The sequence below is a fragment of the Fundulus heteroclitus genome, chromosome 2, assembly GCF_011125445.2.
Source record: "Fundulus heteroclitus isolate FHET01 chromosome 2, MU-UCD_Fhet_4.1, whole genome shotgun sequence".
In the NCBI taxonomy this organism is placed as follows: domain Eukaryota; kingdom Metazoa; phylum Chordata; class Actinopteri; order Cyprinodontiformes; family Fundulidae; genus Fundulus; species Fundulus heteroclitus.
This window is the reverse complement of record NC_046362.1, coordinates 13,688,312-13,710,475: the sequence shown is the minus strand read 5'-3', so window position 1 is coordinate 13,710,475 and position 22,164 is coordinate 13,688,312. Positions and strand designations below refer to the sequence as shown.

Here is a 22,164-nt window from a genome sequence, read left to right as displayed (position 1 = left end):
GCATTTGCTTTCATCTTTTTTTTTCTTTTTTTTTTTTTTTTTAACTGGGCAGAAACTGTGGTTTCATGACGCTATCCAGTGTTTAACAGGAGTAAAAAGAGACGCTTTTAAGACAGGAAAGCTAAGATCAGGGAGACACTCCCTGTCCCGACAGTAAAAGAAATGTTTAACCTAATCTACTGAAAATGTACAGCACTGGTTGTTCCTGAACGTTTTCTTTTTTTTTCTCTAATAAATCCATGTTAAATAATTTCATGCAGCTTCAGCTTCTGTTAATGCGTATCATTTTATCAGCTATTAGGACGAGGAGACCGGCCACCAAAGCGGGCCGCCTCCGTTATCAGTGCCACTTATCAGTCTGACTTTTCCACCGACACCAAACGGCAGATAGCAGCGGGCCGTCTGCGAGCCAGCCGCCATAAACGTGTCTGTTGTCCGAGGTGACCCACGCTGGCATTTTAACGCAACCAGAGAATGGAAAAAATGCCGACGACGTCCTCAACGAGACCTTAACCTTTTATTCTGTTTTAATTTGCTATATTTTAATCATGTAAAGCACTTTGCATTGTCCCTGTACTGAATTGTGCTGTATAAATAAATTTGCCTTGCCTTAACATCATTTATCCAGCTTTTGTATCTCTAGTTTCTTAAGGCAATTTCATGGAGCTTTATGCCTTTGAGGTATAAAAAAAAAAAAAAAAAAAAAAAAAAAAAAAACCACAAATATTGGGCTTCTTGAGTGAAAATATTAGAATAATAAAAAAAAAATTATTGAATTTGTGGACAACTTTTCCAAATCTGAAAGCACAATTGTCTGAATTTAGTCCATGCAATGTTTCTATTGAAGAACAAAAAGAAAGTGTTTTCTTACAGGTGGAACATTGTAGAGTTTATTAAAATAACAGAGCAGTCTTATCTCAACAGGATTAATACAGAACCGCATCCTATAACTGCTACTTGAAAAGATATATCATCCTTCATGACAGTAAACACGAGCGGTTTTGTTCAGTTTAAGAACAGAGTTAAAGGTGCATAAAACATAATCACAGCTCAGGCCTGCAGCCCGGTGTCGGATCAGAAAAAGGCACTGCAGATAATGATCGGCTGGGTCGTCCTGGCTCCTGCCGCCCCGTCACCTGAACAGTCTGTTCCAGAAAGACACGAACGCGGTGGAGTTCAAGGCACCGATGAAGATGAGGAGCAGAAGATAGAGACTCATCATGATGGCAAAATGGTGTCTGAGAAGCCACGACCTGCTGCGGGAATGCCTGACGGAAAAACAACAGCAGCCGTGAAGAAGAAGTAAAGACATTAATAATTACTAAGGCAATGACTACTAAATGACTGTTTTCATGAATATACGTATTATTGACCTCTAGTATCTGTCCCCAGTATAAAGGTCCATATAATTATGACCTACTATGTTAGCTCTTTGCATTGCTTAAAATGGGATCACTTTAGATATGTTAAAGTAACTTTCTTTATATAAAGAACTTTTCACATTAATCCCGTCAAAAACAGAATATTTAAGGTATTTTATTAGGAAATGATGTGATAGACCAAAACAAAGAGGCACATGAATGTAGAGTGAAAGGACAACGATGCCTGGTTTGATCAGAGCGACTTCTTCCACATGTTTTATGTGTCCACTATAGGGCTTGTTGTAAACTTTAGACAGGGCATCTTATCCTTTTGCTTTCAAGAAGTGCTTTCTTCTTACCTCTCCTCCATAACATCGGTAAAGTGCATGCCTAATTGTTGATTCCCCCACCTGAGCTGCGGATCTCTTGGCTTCTGAAGGCAGCTGGTCGCACTAGACTTAATTTAGAGGAGCCATCTTAAAGGCGCCATCCTTGCTTGGTCTGAATGTTGCTTTTTTTTTAATGCCTAATTCTAAGCTTTTTGAGAGGTAACAATAGATTGACGTTTTTGCTCAATATAGTACTAGCTCTCTGGAAATGGGATCCGGCCTTCTGTGTAGACGCTTACCTGGCCAGGTGTTTCCCCTGAGAGTAGACAAGCAGATACTTGACTCGTAAAAGCTGATTGTTGGTGACTATAAAGTATTTCTGTGGAACGTCGCCCCCTTCGCTGTTCTTGGCTCGTGAGCGCTGCCTGTCTATGGCATCAGAATCTGAAAAGAGAACGAACGCCCCGTGAGCTAAGCTGCAGCTTTGCATAATTCACACTTCGGGTTATTGTTTGAGTCGCGAGGCTAAACGCACCTTTTTTCTTCACCTGGCATTTAACGTCTGGATGATCAATTATTTCACACAGGGCAACACAGCTGAGCTGAGGACCCAGGACGCTTTCCCGCCAGCCGCTGCTGTGGGGGCTGTAGAGGACGGCCATGCTGAGGTCACTGGTGAGGTAGGTCCCCTCTCCAAATACAGAGTTCTGCACACGCACACATCAAATCAGAGCACATATACGTTTGCACATCAGACAGGAAGTGGATCATTCTGATTTTACTGTCTTATTAAGTCAAAAATGGTATCATAAGAATTTTGTTTTGACTGCAGAGACCTTGTTGAGGTGACAGTGCAGGCCGTTGTGAATGATTGAATGGAAGTTCTCCAAACGGCTCCCGTGGAATGCATAGAAGACGTCTCGTCCTTCTCTCATCTTCTCAAACTTGCTGTTTAAGTGGTCAGAGTACTCCAGCTCAAACAGGAAGTCTGGCACAGGTGCAGAAATCCCCTCACTTTCCGTCAGCTTACTGAGTTTGGCATACTGGAAAAGATCAAGTGAACACACGACGCATATATATAGAAGTAATAAAAGACTATTTGGTGAATTCATGTGCAATTGCAGCCCTGTACCTCATCCTTTAGGAGCGTCTTGACAGCAAAGCTCTTTGAGGAAAGGATCCAGTGTATGAGGGCCAGCTGATGATCTCCTTCGCTGGGCCGTAACCTCACCAAATCTCTGACGCCAGGCAGGGAGTTTACGTCTGCCAACTAAAGAATAAAGCAAACTTTTTTTTTGGTCATATTAACACAGGAACGGTAGCCAACCACTCTGCTGAACGTACATTATGATCATCCAATTAGGTGGAGATAAAACTAGGGATGCAAACAATGGACTTGAAAATATGTTTGATGCGATTAAATGATAACGCCTGCTTAGATGAGTAGTTCTCAGATAGTGGGGCTCACCCGAATAACAGGGGGGATCCAAGAATAGCCTCAGACTGTTTGGTCTGAACCATGAATAAAGATTCTCAGTAATTCTCAGAGCATTGTGTAGGATGCTCTCCTTTCACTCCACTACGGGGCTTTACGATCTGCTAAATTACATTTATTCGGGCGGATTGGCAGAAACCGGAAGTGGCCTTTCCGCCAATAAAAGGCACTAGAAATCTAAAACCATGAGATTACTTCTCACTTATATTTCAATACATTGCCCAACATGGTGAGTTGATTTTAACAGCTAACACTAGCTGTTATTAGCTAATTTTCAACACACAAATCTTAAGTGTATATATATATATATATATATATATATATATATATATATATATATATATATATATATATATATATATATACATATATATATATATATATAACATCTACATCAGAGCTGAAACTTTGCTGTTATACTGTTACACACTATAAAGTCCTCCTTAGTGTTGTAGTTTGGCTGGCATCCAAACGAGGGCGCCGCTGTTTGACCAAATGTTTAGAATCATTATATCACGTTATATGACTGGTTGCTATGCTAAGACTTGATGTTAAGGTGCCTCTTTTAGTTATTTCAGCAACCGAGAACTTCATGGATTTTTCTCTCTCCCTCACATTCTCCTCCTCGTGTGTGAAGAAAAGAGCCATCCACCATTTTGTCACAATTCCTGTTGTTTCAAACTTTTTAACTGTTTTGTTGATTTGATCAAACTTTTAATATAAAGTGTTTTTGAGTATTCAGAAAGGTGCTTTTAAATAAATTGTATTATTATTATTATTATCATACAATATGCTCAAGTTCAGAGCAGTAGCTTTGTCACTGGAGCGTTTTCCTGATTTCTTATGGAGACCAACACACTTCTGACTTGTCTGAAGAGCATGTTCTCTCCTTTCTTTCCCCCCACCACTTTTGAGAGTGGCAATGAAAAGTGGTCTCTGTCAGCCCATATTTATACCCCACAGTCTGATCGACATTTTTTAAAAAAAGTATACGTTTAAAAAAAAAAAATAGACATTTACATCAACTTATCAACTTTATTATAAATTGTTAGAGGGGCCAGTAATTATGGCACCTTTTCTTTGGTACACAACAATTATTCCCCAACTAAATAAATGTAGTAATTGTTTGCTACTGCAGCATAAAATATATTAATGAAGGTAAAGCTGCCAATGATAGTGCACAATATCTGAAAGTTTTACCTAGCTGGCATATAGAATATATATATATATATATATATATATATATATATATATATATATATATATATATGTAACTTACAATATGGAAAAATAAAACAGAAGCTTTGAAGTTGTACAGGTTTAATATCCTGTATGACAAGCAGCAGCGTCAACAGCACACTACTGCCACCTAGTGGATACTTAAAGCACCATCGTCTTTAGCTCATGTGTGAAGGACCTCTTCAGGTGAATAAGCTGAAACAAAAGTCTGTGTTGTCATCTTCATTATGATGATATCTAAAATCAAGCCCTTCCTAACAGCCAGGGCACACCATACAAGCTTCCCACCGTCACAAGAGCTCTTACCAGCTCCTCAAAGTCCTTAGTGTCTCCACTTGTGTAGCGAGGAGGGAAGGGTCTGAGCAGAGAGTCCCTCTTGTAGCTCTGCGCCGCGGCCACAAACAGGCTGCAGCGTAGGTCGGCTGCCACGGGGTCTCTGCGCAGACAGGAGCCCACCAGCTCTCTGACAGCCTCAGGTGGCAGAGGTGGCTGCATTCCCAGCGCTGCGCACACACAGGACACAAGCAGCTTTAGATAAAAACACCAAAGGCTACACGTTTAAGGCAAAAATCGAAACAAATGTTCAGTTTAAATAGCTACAATTTCAACTTAGCCCCGTGTGAAACCGAAAGCGTCAATTCATTAAAGTAGTTTTAATGAATTACGCCCAGTATGTTTTTTTTTTTTATTTTGTTATTGATTTTCCTTTTAAAGTTTAAAGGGGGTTCATTTTCTGCAGGGGATATAAAACTTTACGCTTCACCTATAGTTCACTAGTTATTACAGTTCAACTGAGGTCTATGCTAACTTCAGCTTAAAGGTAGAAGCTGACACAGCAACAAAAACTTCAAGACTGCACAGTAACATTTAAATTATGTGTTTAGTTGTCTGTAATATTCCTTTCAACTACAGGTTGGTTGTTCTAAGGAAGCTAGCCGGCTAACATTTAGCTGCGAGTCGACATGATTATCTTCCACAAGGTGTCGATATTAAAGACAAACATTAAAAGAAACAACTGTTGTTGGTTCATTGAAATGTTTATCTAACATTCACTGTGTGGTAAATGTGTTCTAAGCTGGCATTAATCCTCTAATGACATGTCTTACCTGACTTAAATATTGCTCAACTCATAGCACCACAGTACGGGAAAAGCTAACAGGACGTTAGCTTGACTGCCGCTGCGTTCAAGTGAAGTGCAAACTTTGTGTGTCACAATTCCGCATCAGGGGATAAGAGATAAAAAAAACAATCACGTCTTCTTCGAAACGCTGAATTATTGGGTTGGAAATTGCATTCGCTATTTATTAAAAGAAAAGAAGGATAAAGATATCTTGTAAAATAGCCAGAACACTTCAGTTTTATTTTTAGAACCTGTGACACAAAGCAGCAGAAATGGACAAATAAGAGGACACGCGAAGGCAGCACGTGCGATCTTTCATTCCACCTCATTTGTTCATTTTTTTTCAAGAAATTATTAACTTTTATCTTAATCCTCTGTTTGTTCCAAGCGCGATTGCAATTTCAGAACCTCTAAATGATTCATTTCTAAAGGTGGCGAACATGAATAAGAACCCCTCCTTTTATTTAAACCTTTATTAGTCATTTCGTCTTATTGTAAAATAACATTCTCTGTCTGGAGTTTACTTGATTTTTTTTTAAAGATCTGGCAGATGTAAACAGTGGAATAAGCTAGTTAGTTTCTTACTAGGAACATGCTACTCTATATTTACTTAGTTTCCCGCCACACATTTAAATAACGTTACTCATCTATGTTAGTGTCTGGCTAAATCGGATCTGCTCTTTAGCAATGACAGGGTTTGAGTCATTTAACAATATTCAATTATTAATGAGCTGCAGCACTGATTTTGTCTTTTTGAATCCCAGATATTTAACATGTAGGTTCTTAGATCATAGCCCCCCGTTTTCACTTTAATTCACACAAAAGCTAAAAAAATCCCAAGGCACTCCTAAGACAGAGGGGATATAATTTCCCCCATTAATAAAACTTTATTTAACAAATTAGTCTGATTTTCTGTAGGAAAGGGATGTGTAAAGTATTGATCCAAAACTTTAAAAGGGTTTTGCACATTTGCTTTATTAAAATATGTTCATTCAGTTCGGGAATTCTTTTGGGCTAGGCTGAAAACTAAAACAAAAATAGTAATTTCTCAGTAATAAGAACAGGGTTTGGGGTCTGTATCTCTTTGAAAGCGCTTGCTGTTTTTAGCCAATTTTATTTATTGAATTAAAAGCAGATCTTAGGGCCCCAAAGTCTGCAATAGAGTAAAAGTAATTGGGTAGATGTGGTCCTTACAACGAAATTAAAGAGAATGTTAAAAGTGTGGTTGATAAAAGACAAATTGTGTTGCGCCAGACATTTTCAGTTGTAATATTTTAACTTATCTGTAATAATTTTTCCTTTATTAAAACAAAAAACAAAAAATCTCTATCTGTGTCAACCACCTTTGGTGGTGGGGCCAAATCTTTCTTGACTTACAGTAGGGGGCTACACAAAATCAGTACATGGGGCACTTTGGGCACACCTGGTGTAGGGCATCCTTGTCAAATACTGAAATCACCTCAGTGCCTATATTTCATGTTCCAACATCTCAAAGGTTCAGTCCAACAGAAACACATAGGAAGATTTTTTTAATCATGAGCCTATGGTGAGAGGGCTCTAATATAGATCGATTGGTAAACCAAGAACCTACCTGACAGTCTATTCAAGACCCTAAACCAGAGGTCACCAACCTTTTTGAAAATGAGAGCTACCTTATTGGTGCCATACGAAGGGCTACAGTACTGACCTTCGAACTAGAAGAGTCAGAGTTCACCTTAAGTTTATAGAATAGAATATAATTCAACTTTATTGTCATTGCATCGTCACAAATACACAGCAACGAAATGTGGTTTCTCTGCTTTTAACCCATGGGAGCAGTGGGCTGCCATGTGCGACGCCCTAACGCTGCTCTAACCACAAGCCAGCACTCCCCTCATGTAAAATTTATGTAAAATAAATTACATAAATAAATATTTTTCATGCTTTGTTATATGTATTGTAATTTTTAAATCTATATAAATGCAAGAATAAACAGAAAGAGTAATGGAATAAAATAAAGTTTTAGATACAGCTCACAGGAGGGTTGTGCTGTTTTTAGAACACTTTAAAATCTTTTCAGGTGTTTATCCCTCTAAGGAATTCCTTAGACTTCGATTTGCTATTGATGATGACACTTGTTTATTTTGTGACGGTGATGGTGAGTCAACTAAACGTCTTTTTTATGAATGTATGTATTCTTTGTGGGATGATGTGCACTACTGGCTTTTCCCTAAAATTCCAAACTTACCTGAATTTTCTGTAAAAGACATTGCTTTTGGAACTCTCAGAAAAGAAAAGATATTTGAAAGATTACTAAATGTAATAATTATCATGGGTAAGTTTTTAATTCACAAATGTCGTTTTCTTAAAGTCAAACCATCTTTCCACAAGGAACTCTGCCACCTCTTCTCATCTCTGAAATTCATGGACAAAAAACAAGATGCAGAACTGTATAATACAGTAAACAATTTGATACTAATGGAAAACCTAATTATTATTATTATTTTTTTTTATTTTTTATTTTTTCGTTCTCTCTGTAAGTATAGAAGCAATTTGGATCGGCTTCTTCAGGTTTTTCAGATTTGTGTACATCTGATGACGACACTATGTGTGCTGTATATGATGTTAATAAAAAATAAATAAATAAATAAAAAATAAGAAAGGAATAGCTTCCTGAGATGCAGCCAATCAGGGTGACTTGTTGTTTTCAACACTTCCGAAAGGGGTTCGGGCTAACATTCCTGCCTTCTGATTGGTCCTGACGGCCCGCAGCAAATCCCGCCTCGATCCCGGGGGCGTGGTCACACCGCCCGGGTACAACCCGCTCAGGAGAGGGAGGGGCCGGGGTATGCGCGTGAAGAAAAGACCGCGCATCACGTGACCGCTGATGACTCCCAGCCCTTATCATTTGAGGAGTAACGGCCCATACAGATATTTATGTGTGTGCATGTTTTTCTGAGCCATCAGCGTTATATTTTTCTTCTTTGAGCAGCGGGAGATATCGGACGGAGAAAAAAAAAAAAAAAAATCATAGGATGCAATTTAAAGGAGCAGGAGGATTATAGCATCATTCTCGGATTGTGAACGCGGAGGTAAGGCGTTATAAATCGAGGCTTTCTCATTCATTAGACAACCAGCTTACAGGAAGGATAAAGCGGGTTCTGGCTGCAGAGTGAAAACCCTGGGAATGTGTAGGCAGTGCAGGGCTGGAGCTGAGCGTCGTGTGGACGATGATGGTGAAGCAGCAGCAGCAGCAGCAGCGCCGAGGCTCCGTGACTCACACAGGCTGAAGGACGCTCCTCCATCCCGCTGTCACGATGCACCGCGTCCTGCTGCTGCATCACCGCCGCCCGCTGAAATATGCTCACATCATTATGTGAAATATGTAAAAAAAAAAAAAAAAAAGACCCTCCATCAGGGCGTTTTGCGTCAGGGATTAAGCTGTTTATGCTTCAGGAAGAAATGCCCTTCATAGTAGAATCATACACGCACAGTCAAATGATATTGGTGTTCATCATGTCCTCCAACCAATAATACGCAGTTTGTCAGCTGATGTATAAATATAAAAGTGCAGTTTATGCTGCACACCTGCCCTTTCACATGTGCTATGTGAAAGCACCCGGACAAGGCCAGACTGTGCCTTACAGCCAGCTAGACACAGCTGTGATGTGCTGGAAATGAATCTTTATTTCTGCATGCTCCAACAATGGTGCTCGGTGGTGGATGGATGCGTTCACACAGCTCGGTGCCATCTTTTAAGCAGTCACATCATTGCAATAAGGTCAACACTGATCGACAGAGGCCTGTGTAGGAGCTGTAGCCTCTTGCTACAAGGAGTGCTGTGCTGGTGATGTTAAGACAACTCTTCTTCTGCAGTTTTGGTTCTGAAGGCAGCTCAGCTTGAGGTTTGTGCACCTGCTTGGTAAAGTGGAGGAAAATACAGAACAGTGATCATGGCAGGTAAGCTTCCCCCCTTCTGATTTATTCCGGTACGTGAATGTTTTCCCATTTATATGAAGAAAAAAAACATGTTTTTTTCCCCTTCTTCCTCTGTATGTGTGCTAGAAAACAACTTCCCTCCCCTGCCTAGGTTTATCCCCCTGAAGCCATGTTTTTACCAGGACTTCAATGAAATTCCAGACCATCAGCGCACCATGTGCAAGAGGCTCTACTACCTCTGGATCTGTGAGTAAAGCGGCATGGGAAAGGCTTGGTCCTTTGAAGAATATTAACATGTCATCCAATGCTTGTTGTTTATATCAATATGAGTTTATCTGCCCTTATGTTGGTTACAAAGTTACATTGCATTCTGGGCGTTTCCTTGTCAACATCAGCTTTATTTGGCCATTGTGTGCACAGACATGACATCATGTAGACGCGTCATAGGGCGCAGGTTCGCACATCAACGTCACCGCCATATTGTATGTGGCAGAAAAAAGTTGAGTTCCGGTATTGTGAACGTGAATCAGAAAAGATGCCTCATTCCTGTGCTGCATGGAAATGTATTCTGTTCTGGCTGATTTCACTACTTGTATCTGCCTGCTATATATATATATATATATATATATATATATATATAGCAGGCAGATACAAGATACAAGATATATATATATATATATATATATATATATATATATATATATATATATATATATATATATATATATATATATATATTGTGTATGTTTTATGAATATAAGGATCAATTTGTTAAATATAAACATTGTGGTCTTCATTGTTTCATAAAACCGTGTCACATGTGAACCTTTAGGAACAGACTTTTTGGGGGAGTATTAAAGAGGTAAAATTAATAATATGAGAAAAAAAAGTCCTAGGTCAATAAAGTAAAAAAAACCAAACAAACAAACACAAAAGTGATAATGTTATGAGAAAAACGTCATATTGTGAGAATTAAGGGGGAACATTTCCAGAATAGTCACAGTTTGCAGAATTATTTCACTCCTGGAGTAATAGGGCCAGGTTAGATTATTTTAAATATTTTTATTCTTTAGGAGAATAAATTCAGGAGAATGAAGCTAAAGGGATACGAAAATAAACTTGTAATATTACAAAAACAAAAATACTACTAATACAAAGTATATTCAGAGATTAAAGTCCCTCTGATACTGTTTAAGTGACTGAATAACTGCAGATTTGCCACATTCAACATGGCGGACGCTCTGACACATCGCAGCATAGGCAGAACCCGCCCAATGACGCGTCTACGTATATAATGTCTATGATTGTGTGCACAATCCGCCGAGGGGCAGTCATTTGTGTACAATGCGCCATGTCATATTGTTTTCCAAGCACTACAGGGAATAATAAGAATAAAAAAAGAACAATCTCAAAGATGAAAAACGCTTGGGTGGCACATTTGCTGTTGCTATAGTACTTTGTCTAGTTAAGGCAAAGCATGAGATTGGATGGATTGCATAAACAATTCCATCTTAAACATGGAATAAAAGTCTTGCATTTTAGGCAAGAATTTCTGCTTTCTGTCTCTTAAAAAATGTAGATTGGTCCTTAAAACAGTTACATACAAATTAGGGCTGGGTATCATCTAGGAGGAGCTGATTGGATACGATTCTCGATACATAGCTCACGATACAATACGATTCTCAGTATAGCTCAGCTTGATTTGATTTGACTCCAATATCGATATTTATTACTTTCAAATTAATGCTCAATGTCATTCAATCCACAAAACCAGCCAAATATTATATTTAATTTATTGAACACTGATATATTAACTAGAAAAAAAAGGGCATTTGGTTCAATGCATTTAACGTATCAAAGACACCAGAAATGTGCCCAAATGTGCTCCACATTAGAACCACAAAGTGCAAAGTATTTTGTTGAGATTTTATCTGATGGACCAACACAAAGTAGCTGTCAAATGTTTTATCAAACTAAACCTGAATATGTTGATGTGCATTTGTATTCAACCCCCTTAACTCTGATACTCCCAAATAAATGCAGCTCACCCAATTGCCTGCAGAAGCCACTTAATTTGTAAATTGAGCCTGTCTGTTGGTCATTGAATCTTTTTATACATACAGCTGTTCTGTGAAGGCCTCATAGCCATTACAAAACGAAAGTTGTAAGAAGTCCTGTTTACACAGTGTGCTCTGGGCCATGCAGGAGAAAACAGACAGCGATAGTCAAATGAGACTAAAATGAACTCCATGGCCTAGATTCAAAGTGCTGTGTGTGGTAGGTGCTTTCATACTGTAGGTAAAACAAATAAAGAATTTGATACTTTTTTTTGCTCAGATATATATGAAAAAACATAGACCAACAAGAGGTTTTGGAGTTTTGTCATGCACACTTTGATTCGTTAACTGGACATGTAGGACAGATAGCAACTCTTTCAGCTGCAAACTTAATTATTAAATTAGATTGTCATGATGTGCCAATCTATAACCTTTACATGAGCTTCAATGCATCATTTTCCATCATTACTCAGGTTCTGGACTTTGAACAGAAGGATGTAAGTGCTATTTGGTGTTGAACCTAATGTGTTGAGTCTAGAATAGGAAGGGATGTTGCTATAATACTGTGGCAGTGATAAAGTTGACAAATATCTACATGCAAGATGTGACCCCAAAGCTACTTATCCAAGTTCATCTCATTGATCTGCTGGAGGAAATTAATGTTAAAAATCTCTATTAAATTTACTCAACGATAACTTTAAAAACCTCAACAACAAATATTTTTGCTTTAGACAGAATAGCAAAGTGGTACAAAATACCTTGGTTTGTTATTATTTTGTTCACAGTGCAGCTGGGATTTTATTTTCTGCGCTGCACAGATTTGCTGTGCTCACGTGCGCAATCACGCACCACATCTGGATTCAGTGCCCAGAACCCTTCCCAATTAGGGACTTGTTTCCGCTTTGCTCATGTTCAGTGCAAATTTCGAACCTACCAGGAAGAAAAATAAATAAATACTGGGTGAGGAAGCCTAAATGAATACTGCGAAGGATGTCTAAAACAATTAGCATTCAACATTTTAACAGTAAGACTGGTACAATGACATTTATGGTGGAGCGCCAGGTCCAGTGAATGCTACAGAAGTTTCCCCCCACGCTTCTTTGACGTAAACTAGGAGGGTCACGTGAGCAGAGACAGAATATTTCACTGCACAGTGACCAAGTCCTGCTGCAGGATGAAACCAGCTGACAGGTGTTTGTCCTCTGCCTCATGCTGATCCGTCTCTCTGTGATGCTGACAGTGAACTCTGCCACGCTAGCTGCTAACCTGATTGGCTGCCTGGCCTGGATGTGCGGCGGTGGAGGAGCCACCAACTTTGGCATGGCCTTCCTGTGGCTCATACTCTTCACTCCTTGTTCCTATGTGTGCTGGTTCAGGCCCATCTACAAGGCCTTTAAGTAAGCACCCCCTCCCCCCTTTCTGAACTTACACACTGCTTAAAATCTATTTTAGCTTTTCTGCTGATTCACCTGATTTTATTCTGTCAACCGTTCCCTCCGTCCAGGACCGACAGCTCTTTCAACTTCATGGCTTTCTTTTTCGTCTTCATGGCTCAGGTGGTGATAAGTATAATCCAGGCCGTCGGCATCCCCGGTTGGGGGGTCTGGTAAGCACTTTTACGCTGTACAGTGCTGTGAAAAGGTTAGGTGTTTTTTTCTTGTCGCACTTAAATGTTTCAGGTCATCAATTTTAATATCACACAAAGATAACCCGGACAAACACAAAAAAAGCATTTAATGAATAAGGATTTAATTTCTTGATGGAAAACAGGCATCCAAGTGAAACGCCCTGTGTGTATAGAGTGGTCTCTGCCCTTGTTTTGAATAATTTGAATTAGGGCATGCTGGTGGCACAGGGGTTGTGCACACATAAGACTATTTGCCAATGGAATAAGATTTTTGCACTTAAAATAAGAACAATTCATCTCCACCATCTTATTTCAAGTTCAGTATATCTAATTATTTTATTTTAGGGGTAAAAATACATATCCCGTTGGCAAATAGTCTTATTTAGCTGTTCAAATCAAGGAAAAATACAGTCATTTCAAGAAAAGTTTACTTTTTTTTAGTTGAAACCCTAGCTCCTAATGCAGCATTATGGGTTTGACTCTGACCCAAAACATTTACCGCATTACTTCCCTCTTTCTCCCAGCCCCCTTTCCTGTCAGCCTACTTTCATTAAAGGCCACTAGTGCCACAACCCCCCCCCCCCCCCCCTCTATGAAGTAACTGTGAATGTACACATTAATTAAGGCTTGGCGCCACCCAGGTCTGATTAACCCTCAGAGCTGTAGAAACAGGATGTCACCTTATCTGGCACCTCTCTGACAATATGAAGTAGAATAGATCATCTCCAAAAGCAACATACATGATCCATTTAACTTTTGTTGAGGAAAAAATAATAAAAATGAACATAAACACCTAATGTATCAATTACGTTATGATCAACTAAAAATGCAGATAATTTCACAAAATGTTTTTTAATCTCTGGAGAGAATCCCATACAATATTTGAAATACAATTCATATCCAACCCCCAGAGGGAGCAGCAAACACTGTTTGATGTACCATTGAAAGGTAAAATTTGAGTGTTGGACTGGTAACTAGTTAAATGCAATCTGCAAATTTACAGCCCACATCTAAAATGAGTCATTAGACGCACAATCAAAGCAATGTTTGAAACGCATATCATCGTTGTTACCGCACTCTCATACGTGACTCACTCCATGACTGGTTCCCCTCAGCGGCTGGCTGGCGACCATCACCTTCTTCAGCACCAACATCGGCTCAGCTGTAGTAATGCTGATCCCCACCATCATGTTTACTGCAGTGGCTGTGCTCTCCTTCGGCGCCCTCGCTAAGGTGACCATCATGCTTTTCTTTGTGTTAATCATGAACCTTCTTTTGATCTGGGTTGGGCTTTACTTTGGAAGCACGTTCTTTCAATGGGGTGGGTTGCAAATTATTGTGCACAATGTATTCATGTAAAGGAAAAAAAAAAACTCTACAAGTCAACAAATAAATATGATGAAAACATAAATTTCTTTGAGCTGGTGTTAAACATTGAGAAGATTAAGTGATAGGCTTGGCATAGTAGCAGTATTCACCCATAAAATGCAAGCAGATGAGTATATAAGGAGCTCGTCACAGGCGAGAACAAAGAGGCTGATTGACAGGATGCGGTTGGACTGAATAACCTGATTAAGGAGGCTGTGAAAACTGGCGTGACACAGGTGGAAAAAGTCTGACTGGTAGCAAAACTGACAGGTAAAGAAAACAACAAATCATGACTGAACTGGAACAGAACTACCTGAAAGATCATAACAAGATGACTGCAAAAAAAAATAACTAGAGAAAAACTACATATATTAAGATATTCAGGCTCAAATCTCCGACAGACTGCCTTTAAATAAATCGTGCAATTTTACGTAAAAACAAAAATGACCTGAGAGCTTCAGTGCTCCAATGGTTTCAAGTTTCTCTAAGTGACCACTTTGAGAAAGATTTTCACTGGGCTGTAGTTTGAATATTTTCTGTCTTTTTGATATATACTTTGCTCTCTCTCTTTTAAAAAACATCCTCACAGGACTATGCTTAATTGTTAATATCGTTTTGATTAGTCATTTTAACAGCTGGAAACCCAAAAAAACTTTTCCATCTTTTTTAATTAAAACGGAGGATTGTATATATACCTTTTTTTTGTGTCCTATCTGGCAATATGGCAATAAGAATTGTTGTCTTAATGCCAGAAAGAGCCCAACAGATTTTATTCTCACAAGTGGAGTATTATAGCTTTCGCCATACTGTAGTGCTCTGCTTGATTTATATATGTAAATAGTTTCATTGTGTAGGGAATAATTCATGTTTATGTGGACACTACATTGATAAAGTAGAAGAGGAGAGAGAAATGAGAATAAAAAAAAGAAAGGGAGAAAATGTGAAAGAAAGAGGCGACAGTAGAGAGAGATTGACCAAATTTTGTATAGGCTAGCTCGTCTGAGTCATAGTTTCCTTTCCTTGGTGGAACATTGCACCATTGGGTCCAGAAATTAATTTCCCTGCTGTTCAAAACACGGCTTTCTATAACAATGCACTCCACACTTTTTGGCATTTCAAGTAAACTGTGTAAAAATGTATGTTGAAATTTAGAGAAAAAATAGAAAGGAAGAAAAAACTCCAAACCTTTGATTACCGAAAATAAGTTAAATGGCAAAACCCAAACAGCAAATCTAATAACAGAGTAAGGCAAGATGTCAGAAAAAATAATACTGCAAAGGATGAACCGAAACTTACAAAAACAATGCAGCTGTTTTATTTGTCTTCAACGTTCAATTTATCTCCGGTGAGGAGCTTCGTGTCTTCGAGGTTTGAAGGCCTCCTTGCAATCACCCTAATCTTTAGCTTCATGCACCGATTCTCTTATCAGATTGAAGTCCGGACCCTTGATTTGGCCACACCAAAACCTTCTGATAATGTCCAGTCAGAAGAAATATGTTGGTAAAATGAAAAGATTTCTTTAACTTCAAATCGGGCAAGAGTATGAATAATTCTGGGGTTTACTGTAAACTATTATGTCACACCAATACTTGTGGCCCCTCCTCAAAATAGGAAACACAAGAGAACATGCCAGTCAAGTAAGTCAGGTGTGTTCATCTTCACTGTCTGAACTTATACCCATATTCAGCAATAATTTCTAAGCGTTTTTGTAAAGGCCAAATTCTCCAAACATTCACACCGTGAGACATGTGACCAGAGCAGCTCAAATTGTGACTTTGCTAGAAAGCATTTCACAAGTGACACTAACATTCGAGAGGATGGATCAGTGACTGAGACATGTGACCTTTAAAAAAAAAAAAAAAAAGTGCACATTAATGAACGATCACATACTTCTGTTCAGACTGTAAAGTGAGCCAGATTACAGCATAGTTTCTCATTTTCATCTGTAGGCAGGAACACTTAACAACACAAGACATAATGAGAATGTACAATATCAGGCAAATAATCACGTTAACAAACATTCAGACAAATTACATGTGAAGGTCACTAAGGCTGGTACACATAATTCATGCTTAGAACCAAATAATCTTTTTTGGATCAGATGTAAGACGTTTTTAACAAACAAGAGTAGAAGGCTGTAAATGTGACAAACAAGGCTGTACCTTAGATTTTATCGCTATCATACACAGTGAGGAGGGCGCTAAGGGAGAAAAACATTGATTTTTACACATTTTACTTGAAATGCCAAAAAGTGTGGAGTGCATTGTTATAGAAAGCAGTGTTCTAAACAGCAGGGAAATTAATTTCTGGACCCAATGGTGCAATGTTCGACCAAGGAAAGGAAACTGTATGACTCAGACGAAGAGCTAGCCTATACAAAATTTGGTCAATCTCTCTCTACTGTTGCCTCTTTCTTTCACATTTTCTCCCTTTCTTTTTTTTAATTCTCATTTCTCTCTCCTCTTCTACTTTATCAATGTAGTGTCCACATAAACATGAATTATTCCCTACACAATAAAACTATTTACATATATAAATCAAGCAGAGCACTACAGTATGGCGAAAGCGATAATACTCCACTTGTTAGAATAAAATCTATTGGGCTCTTTCTGGCATTAAGACAACAATTCTTATTGCCATATTGCCAGATAGGACACAAAAAAAGAAGAAAAAAAAGAGATAGCCTATACAATCCTTCGTTTTAATTAAAAAAGATGGAAAAGTTTATTTGGGTTTCCAGCTGTTAAAATGACTAATCAAAACAATATTAGCAATTAAGCATAGTCCTGTGGGGATGTTTTTTGAAAGAGAGAGAGCAAAGTATATATCAAAAAGACAGAAAATATTCAAACTACAGCCCAGTGAAAATCTTTCTCAAAGTGGTCACTTAGAGAAACCTGAAACCATTGGAGCACTGAAGCTCTCAGGTCATTTTAATTTTTTACATAAAATTGTATGATTTATTCAAAGGCAATCTGTCGGAGATTTGAGCCTAAATATCTTAATATATATAGTTTATTAAAAGCTCAGTTTCAAAAATTAATAATAAATTCCAATGATCTGCTTTACCCAGGTCCACAACTTCTACCGCGGCAGCGGTGGCAGTCTGGGAAAAGCCCAGGAAGAGTGGACCACGGGGGCCTGGAAGAACCCGCACGTCCAGCAAGCCGCTCAGCAGGCAGCCATGGGAGCAGCACAGGGCGCCATGCAGCAAAACCAATACTCAGCGGCTCCCACCTACAACTACGACGACCCAATGTAGGACAGACGGGCAGGCCGGAGGAGTGGAGTGGGAGAGCTAAAAAGGGATCAATTATGAACACAACTAAGAATTAGGTGCCCTTTATTTTAATGCAGCACAGGCTCATTTGAGATAGAAAAATGTATGGGGGAAATGAGACAGAACTGCACTTTTGAGCAAATTTTAAAGTTTTAGGAGGTTCACTTTTAGATCAAGAAATTGTTATTGTTTTGCTGCTCAGCATGTATGTTGATTTTCACCAGTCTTATATGGCTATTTTAGCTCATTCAGGTCCCCGTGGTGTGTTGTTTTCATGTAGCAGCACTCACGTTTTGACATTTCCCGCTTCATTTTGAATCCCCTTTGTGTTACTGCAGGGAGTAACAGCTGTAGCTTGCATTTGGAATGAAACCTCTGTAGTCCTTACAAAAAGTTTTAAATTGTGTTTTTTCGTTAATACATTTTAGCTAACAGGTCACATAAAAATGTTAAGAAAACCTGAAGGATTAGTTTTTGAAAAATGTTAAAGTATTGATAGCATGCTAGCTAACTTAGCCTAGCTAGCCACCCCTGCCCCCCCCCCCCCAAAAAAAAGATTTGAAGGGAAAAAGTATATCTTACTATGTCTGAATGCAACACAATCCCTGCAGTCAGTCCTAACTTTGTTTCTTGTGTCTTAAAGCAGGATTCTAGACGTGGTTTTAAAGGAGTCAAAGTCATTGTTCTATCTCTCTCGTCCGTATGCTAGGCTAAGCTGCTAGCGATAGCATCACATTTAGACCTACCACAGACAAGTGTATTGGCAGCCCTGGTACAGATGTGCTAAGTCCTTTCGTATTTGCAGCAATGTAATCTCACAAGAGAAAGAAAAATACAATACAAACTTTTCTTGAGTGCATTTATTGTGTCAAAAAAAGAAGATGTTTGGAAAAAAAACTTTTATTAGAATTGCCATCCCCGCTGGCGTAATTATTGGGAGCTTTAATGTTAATGCTTGGAATAAGACAACATAAACATTTCACAAGGTGGGAACATACAGAGAGAGGAATCTTTCAGCATTCCTCTTTGAACAATCTCTCTTTATCATCAGGCTCCTCTTGCATACTTTCTTCTCCTCAGCTCACCCCACTTGTTTTCTCAAGGATTTTTGATCAGGGAATTAATGAGTTAATTATGACCTTTGACTAGGCAAATAAAAACTTTTCAAATAGCCACCTGATGAATTCTGATTTTGTGTCTGGTGAACCATGTGTTTTGATCTGACCTAATTTTGGGTCATAAGCCTCTTTAAAGACCCAGTAATGATCTATTATTTTCGTCTACTAGAAGAGTCTTCCTTCATTTTATTTAAAATGTGTTTTGATTTTAAAGAGGTGCTGATACCATGCTCTCTAACAAGGTTTATTGGCCCACTGGAAGAGAAAAAGGCACAGAGCATCACAGATCCTCCACAATAATTAACAGTGGGCCTGAGGTGGTTTTTTTAAAAGGCATGAGGTGCCCTGTAAAGGGGGCTTTTCTGTGCTAAGCATGCCATGATAGTAATCAAGTTTGAGGTAAAATGTTTCTAAAAGGAATTTAAATATGAGATTACACTACTGCCATAAAACCATACTTTATTTAAAGGCTTTTTACAGATCTTTACCAGCGATGCCAATGAATTTAACCTCTACGTTTTCATCTGAAATATTGTTTGCGGGCTTCTTTTGTTTGAAGATTAGGTTAATTTAAAGTCAACGTTTTCCACATTCTCAGGTAAAGTGCTATAGCCAGTGTTTAAGCATGTAGAACATCATGTTTTTGGTCATATATGCCTTTGCTCTATTGCCCCAGTCTACCCATAGAGGAAAATTTGCTTTTTGCCATAAGGTGGTTGTAAATCTGTTGAGCAAGCTGTTTTCAGTTCAGTGAAGCACACACCGTGTTTAGGGTTTTTATTGGATAAACATTCCAAATCAATGTTGTACAGGTGAAGAGTGAAGGAAAACCAAAACAACAATTTAAAAAGCAAAGCAGAAATGGTAAATAATGGTGATATTTGTTGTAGGCGTTCAGAGTGATGGATGTTTCCCTCCCCCTTTAGCATATTCTTCCATGAACCCTTACAAGTGGATGCTTGTGAACTTCAGGCCTAACGTTAATGCGTCGTCTTGTGGCAGTTGGTGTTTTTCCATAAAATTATGTAATTTATAAGGTAAAATAATTACGCCAAGGTCAATAATTTCCTCATGAAGTGATACTTAATAAAGAAGACGAACGTGTGGAGCCCATGCAAGGCCTGATGGAGTGAGTTAAGAGCCCCTTTGGTTTTAAGCCAGAAGATTTCAGGGTAGTGTAACTTTTTTTTTTGTTATTGAGAACTTCCTCAGTGTTCAGTAGATGGTTATTACAGTGAAACAAAGTATTAAGCTTGACAAAGCTGCAAAGATGTGTAACTAAATGGTCATTATTTCAAAATCTGTCGGCCGTCTTGTCCCGTTGTGATGATGTGGTTTTCTATAAGCTCTGTTTTTGCTTTCCCTGTTTTATTTTGCACCCTCCACTGTTTTTTCTGTGCATTTCGGGTGACGTGTAGACGAGACTGAAGCACATGTTCATTGTGTCCTCTCCATGGCCTCTCTGGTGAAGTGTTGCTTAAACTATAATTCTTTGACAGTGTGTGTTCTTTTTTATTATTTAACTCAATGTTTGAGCTGGGTTACCTGTAGAGATTCACAACAAAGTAAGTTGAATTTACAGTGAAGCAATACTTCTTAGTATACTAAACACAATCTAGTCGGGTTCGGCACAAACTGGCTTCCTTTAATGTTACTTGGCTTTTATATTTAGCAAAATGAAAGGAAGAACAGACCTGTTTTAAAGCTGGACTGCTTGATATTTGATTTTGCAACAGCAGAATCTTTTTCCCACCACCAGAGGCACATAAAGTAGTTATTACTCTGTAATTGGCACCACACGTCTGCCCATCTGTTAGTAAATGGTCATCTAAAACATTGCACAGACATATGCAGTTGATGGGATTAGGAAAATTAGCTGTGAATTTATTGTGTCCCAGCAACTGCGGTTCCTTGGACAGACATCACTCTGCGTTTCGTGTCGCTGTATCAAAGCTTCTGGAAGCCATTTCCCATGTTTCCCGCCCTTACTGTACTGTATGTTGTATGAAATGTATTATCATGTACTATATCATAAGTAGGTCTGAATATATAATGAGATAAATATTTGCCATGGATAAACACACTCAGTAGGAACATGCTGTACTTAGGTGAAATAAATGTTTGAGGAGGCCGTGTCTCCATAAGTGACGTAAGTGAGGAATAAAATCTTTGTGTATTACTTTTGTATTATTTGGTCTTATCCTAATAGAAATTAAATTGTTCTTGTTGCAGCCTGTTTTGCTCTTTTATTAGCGCAAATGCGAGACTTTAACTTATTTCAGCTGACTTTTTTTGCAAGGAATATAATAGCCTAGCCTCGTGAGATCAGGATGGTCTCACGAGCTTTCAAGGTTTCACTCGCAGAGCAAATCCATCTGGCGGAGTCAGGTTAATAATTGCCGACTCATGATATAAATGACTTACAATAAGGAATTTTTTTTATTTATTTAAATATTAGAGTTTCACCTAACTTTTTTTTAATGCTCTCTCGGTTTAAATAATTAATTTGTAACTATTTAAACTAACCATATTTGCCCCGAAAAATGTTCCTCCTCATCGTACTGTCAAAGCTTGAATTAGTGTGAGCTCATAATACGTATTCAATACAAGAAATTCCATCAAAAACTATAAAAATTCATTATTTTGATAAACAAAATACTGAACTGCCAAAAAAAATCCTTAAAATTTAGCACAATTATTTTACTATTTTATATGATCTCATATTTATTTATATATATATATATATATATATATATATATTTTACATCAAGATAAGTATTAAAAATGTCAGAAATGTTTACATATTTGTTTTAAGTCAGTTTTTTTGTAAGACAGATATTTCTTTGAGCAATCTATGAGGCTAATCATAAAAGCTATTTTTGTCCTTCGGATTTTCATAGTGTATGTGTAAAAAAAAAAGTATTTGCCCCCTTTGATTTCTTGTTTTTTGTCACACGTTTCAAATAATCAAATTCAGAGGAAGAAAGAAAACCAAAATCTGATCTTGAAATTATGATTTCACTTACTGAGAGAAACCAACCTGGTCCTACATGAAAAATTACCACCATGGTAGTAACAGCTGCGAATGTTGGCAATAACGAACCACTTTCCCATCCTGCAGAGGAATTTCGTCACACTTTTCTTTGCAGAAGGATTTTAATTGCGCTACATCAGTTTTTTAAATATTTTTTTTAGCTTATACAGCCTTTTTAAGACCATGCCGCAGCATCTCAGTCTGAGTTTATTATGACC

The 22,164-nt window shown here is 38.2% G+C and overlaps 2 protein-coding genes across 3 annotated transcripts; one reads left to right on the top strand and one right to left on the bottom strand.

The window, feature by feature from the left end:
* Positions 1 to 866: 866 nt before the first annotated feature.
* Positions 867 to 5,635, bottom strand: parp16 (poly (ADP-ribose) polymerase family, member 16). Of its 2 annotated transcripts, none has more exons than XM_012880426.3 (7): positions 5,531 to 5,635; positions 4,731 to 4,927; positions 2,823 to 2,960; positions 2,527 to 2,733; positions 2,226 to 2,397; positions 1,990 to 2,134; positions 867 to 1,268 (listed from the first exon to the last, which is right to left on the bottom strand). In XM_012880426.3, exons 2-7 carry the CDS (start codon positions 4,917 to 4,919, stop codon positions 1,133 to 1,135), a joined length of 987 nt encoding a protein of 328 aa, XP_012735880.1. In that variant the 5' UTR covers positions 4,920 to 4,927; positions 5,531 to 5,635; the 3' UTR covers positions 867 to 1,132. The 2 variants fall into 2 exon arrangements, with proteins under 2 accessions (XP_012735880.1, XP_021163183.1); XM_021307508.2 differs by having other exon boundaries at positions 4,731 to 4,952; positions 5,531 to 5,618.
* Positions 5,636 to 8,360: 2,725 nt separating this feature from the next.
* Positions 8,361 to 21,143, top strand: scamp5a (secretory carrier membrane protein 5a). Its single transcript, XM_036148346.1, has 7 exons — positions 8,361 to 8,615; positions 9,400 to 9,483; positions 9,589 to 9,708; positions 12,760 to 12,916; positions 13,024 to 13,125; positions 14,262 to 14,379; positions 17,588 to 21,143. The coding sequence occupies exons 2-7, from the start codon at positions 9,477 to 9,479 to the stop codon at positions 17,774 to 17,776; spliced, it is 693 nt and encodes a 230-aa protein (XP_036004239.1). The 5' UTR covers positions 8,361 to 8,615; positions 9,400 to 9,476; the 3' UTR covers positions 17,777 to 21,143.
* The last annotated feature ends 1,021 nt before the right edge of the window (positions 21,144 to 22,164 follow it).

Bases quoted from the DNA above. Each gene is read 5' to 3' on its own strand.
- parp16 (XM_012880426.3), bottom strand. From the start codon at position 4,919: ATGCAGCCACCTCTGCCACCTGAGGCTGTCAGAGAGCTGGTGGGCTCC. The intron at 2,961-4,730 runs GTAAGAGCTCTT...TTTATTCTTTAG, and splicing joins CTAAGGACTTTGAGGAGCTG to TTGGCAGACGTAAACTCCCT. The intron at 1,269-1,989 runs GTAAGCGTCTAC...TTTTTCCGTCAG, and splicing joins CAGGGGAAACACCTGGCCAG to GCATTCCCGCAGCAGGTCGT.
- scamp5a (XM_036148346.1), top strand. The intron at 9,709-12,759 runs GTGAGTAAAGCG...TGATGCTGACAG, and splicing joins GCTCTACTACCTCTGGATCT to TGAACTCTGCCACGCTAGCT. The intron at 12,917-13,023 runs GTAAGCACCCCC...CCCTCCGTCCAG, and splicing joins CCCATCTACAAGGCCTTTAA to GACCGACAGCTCTTTCAACT.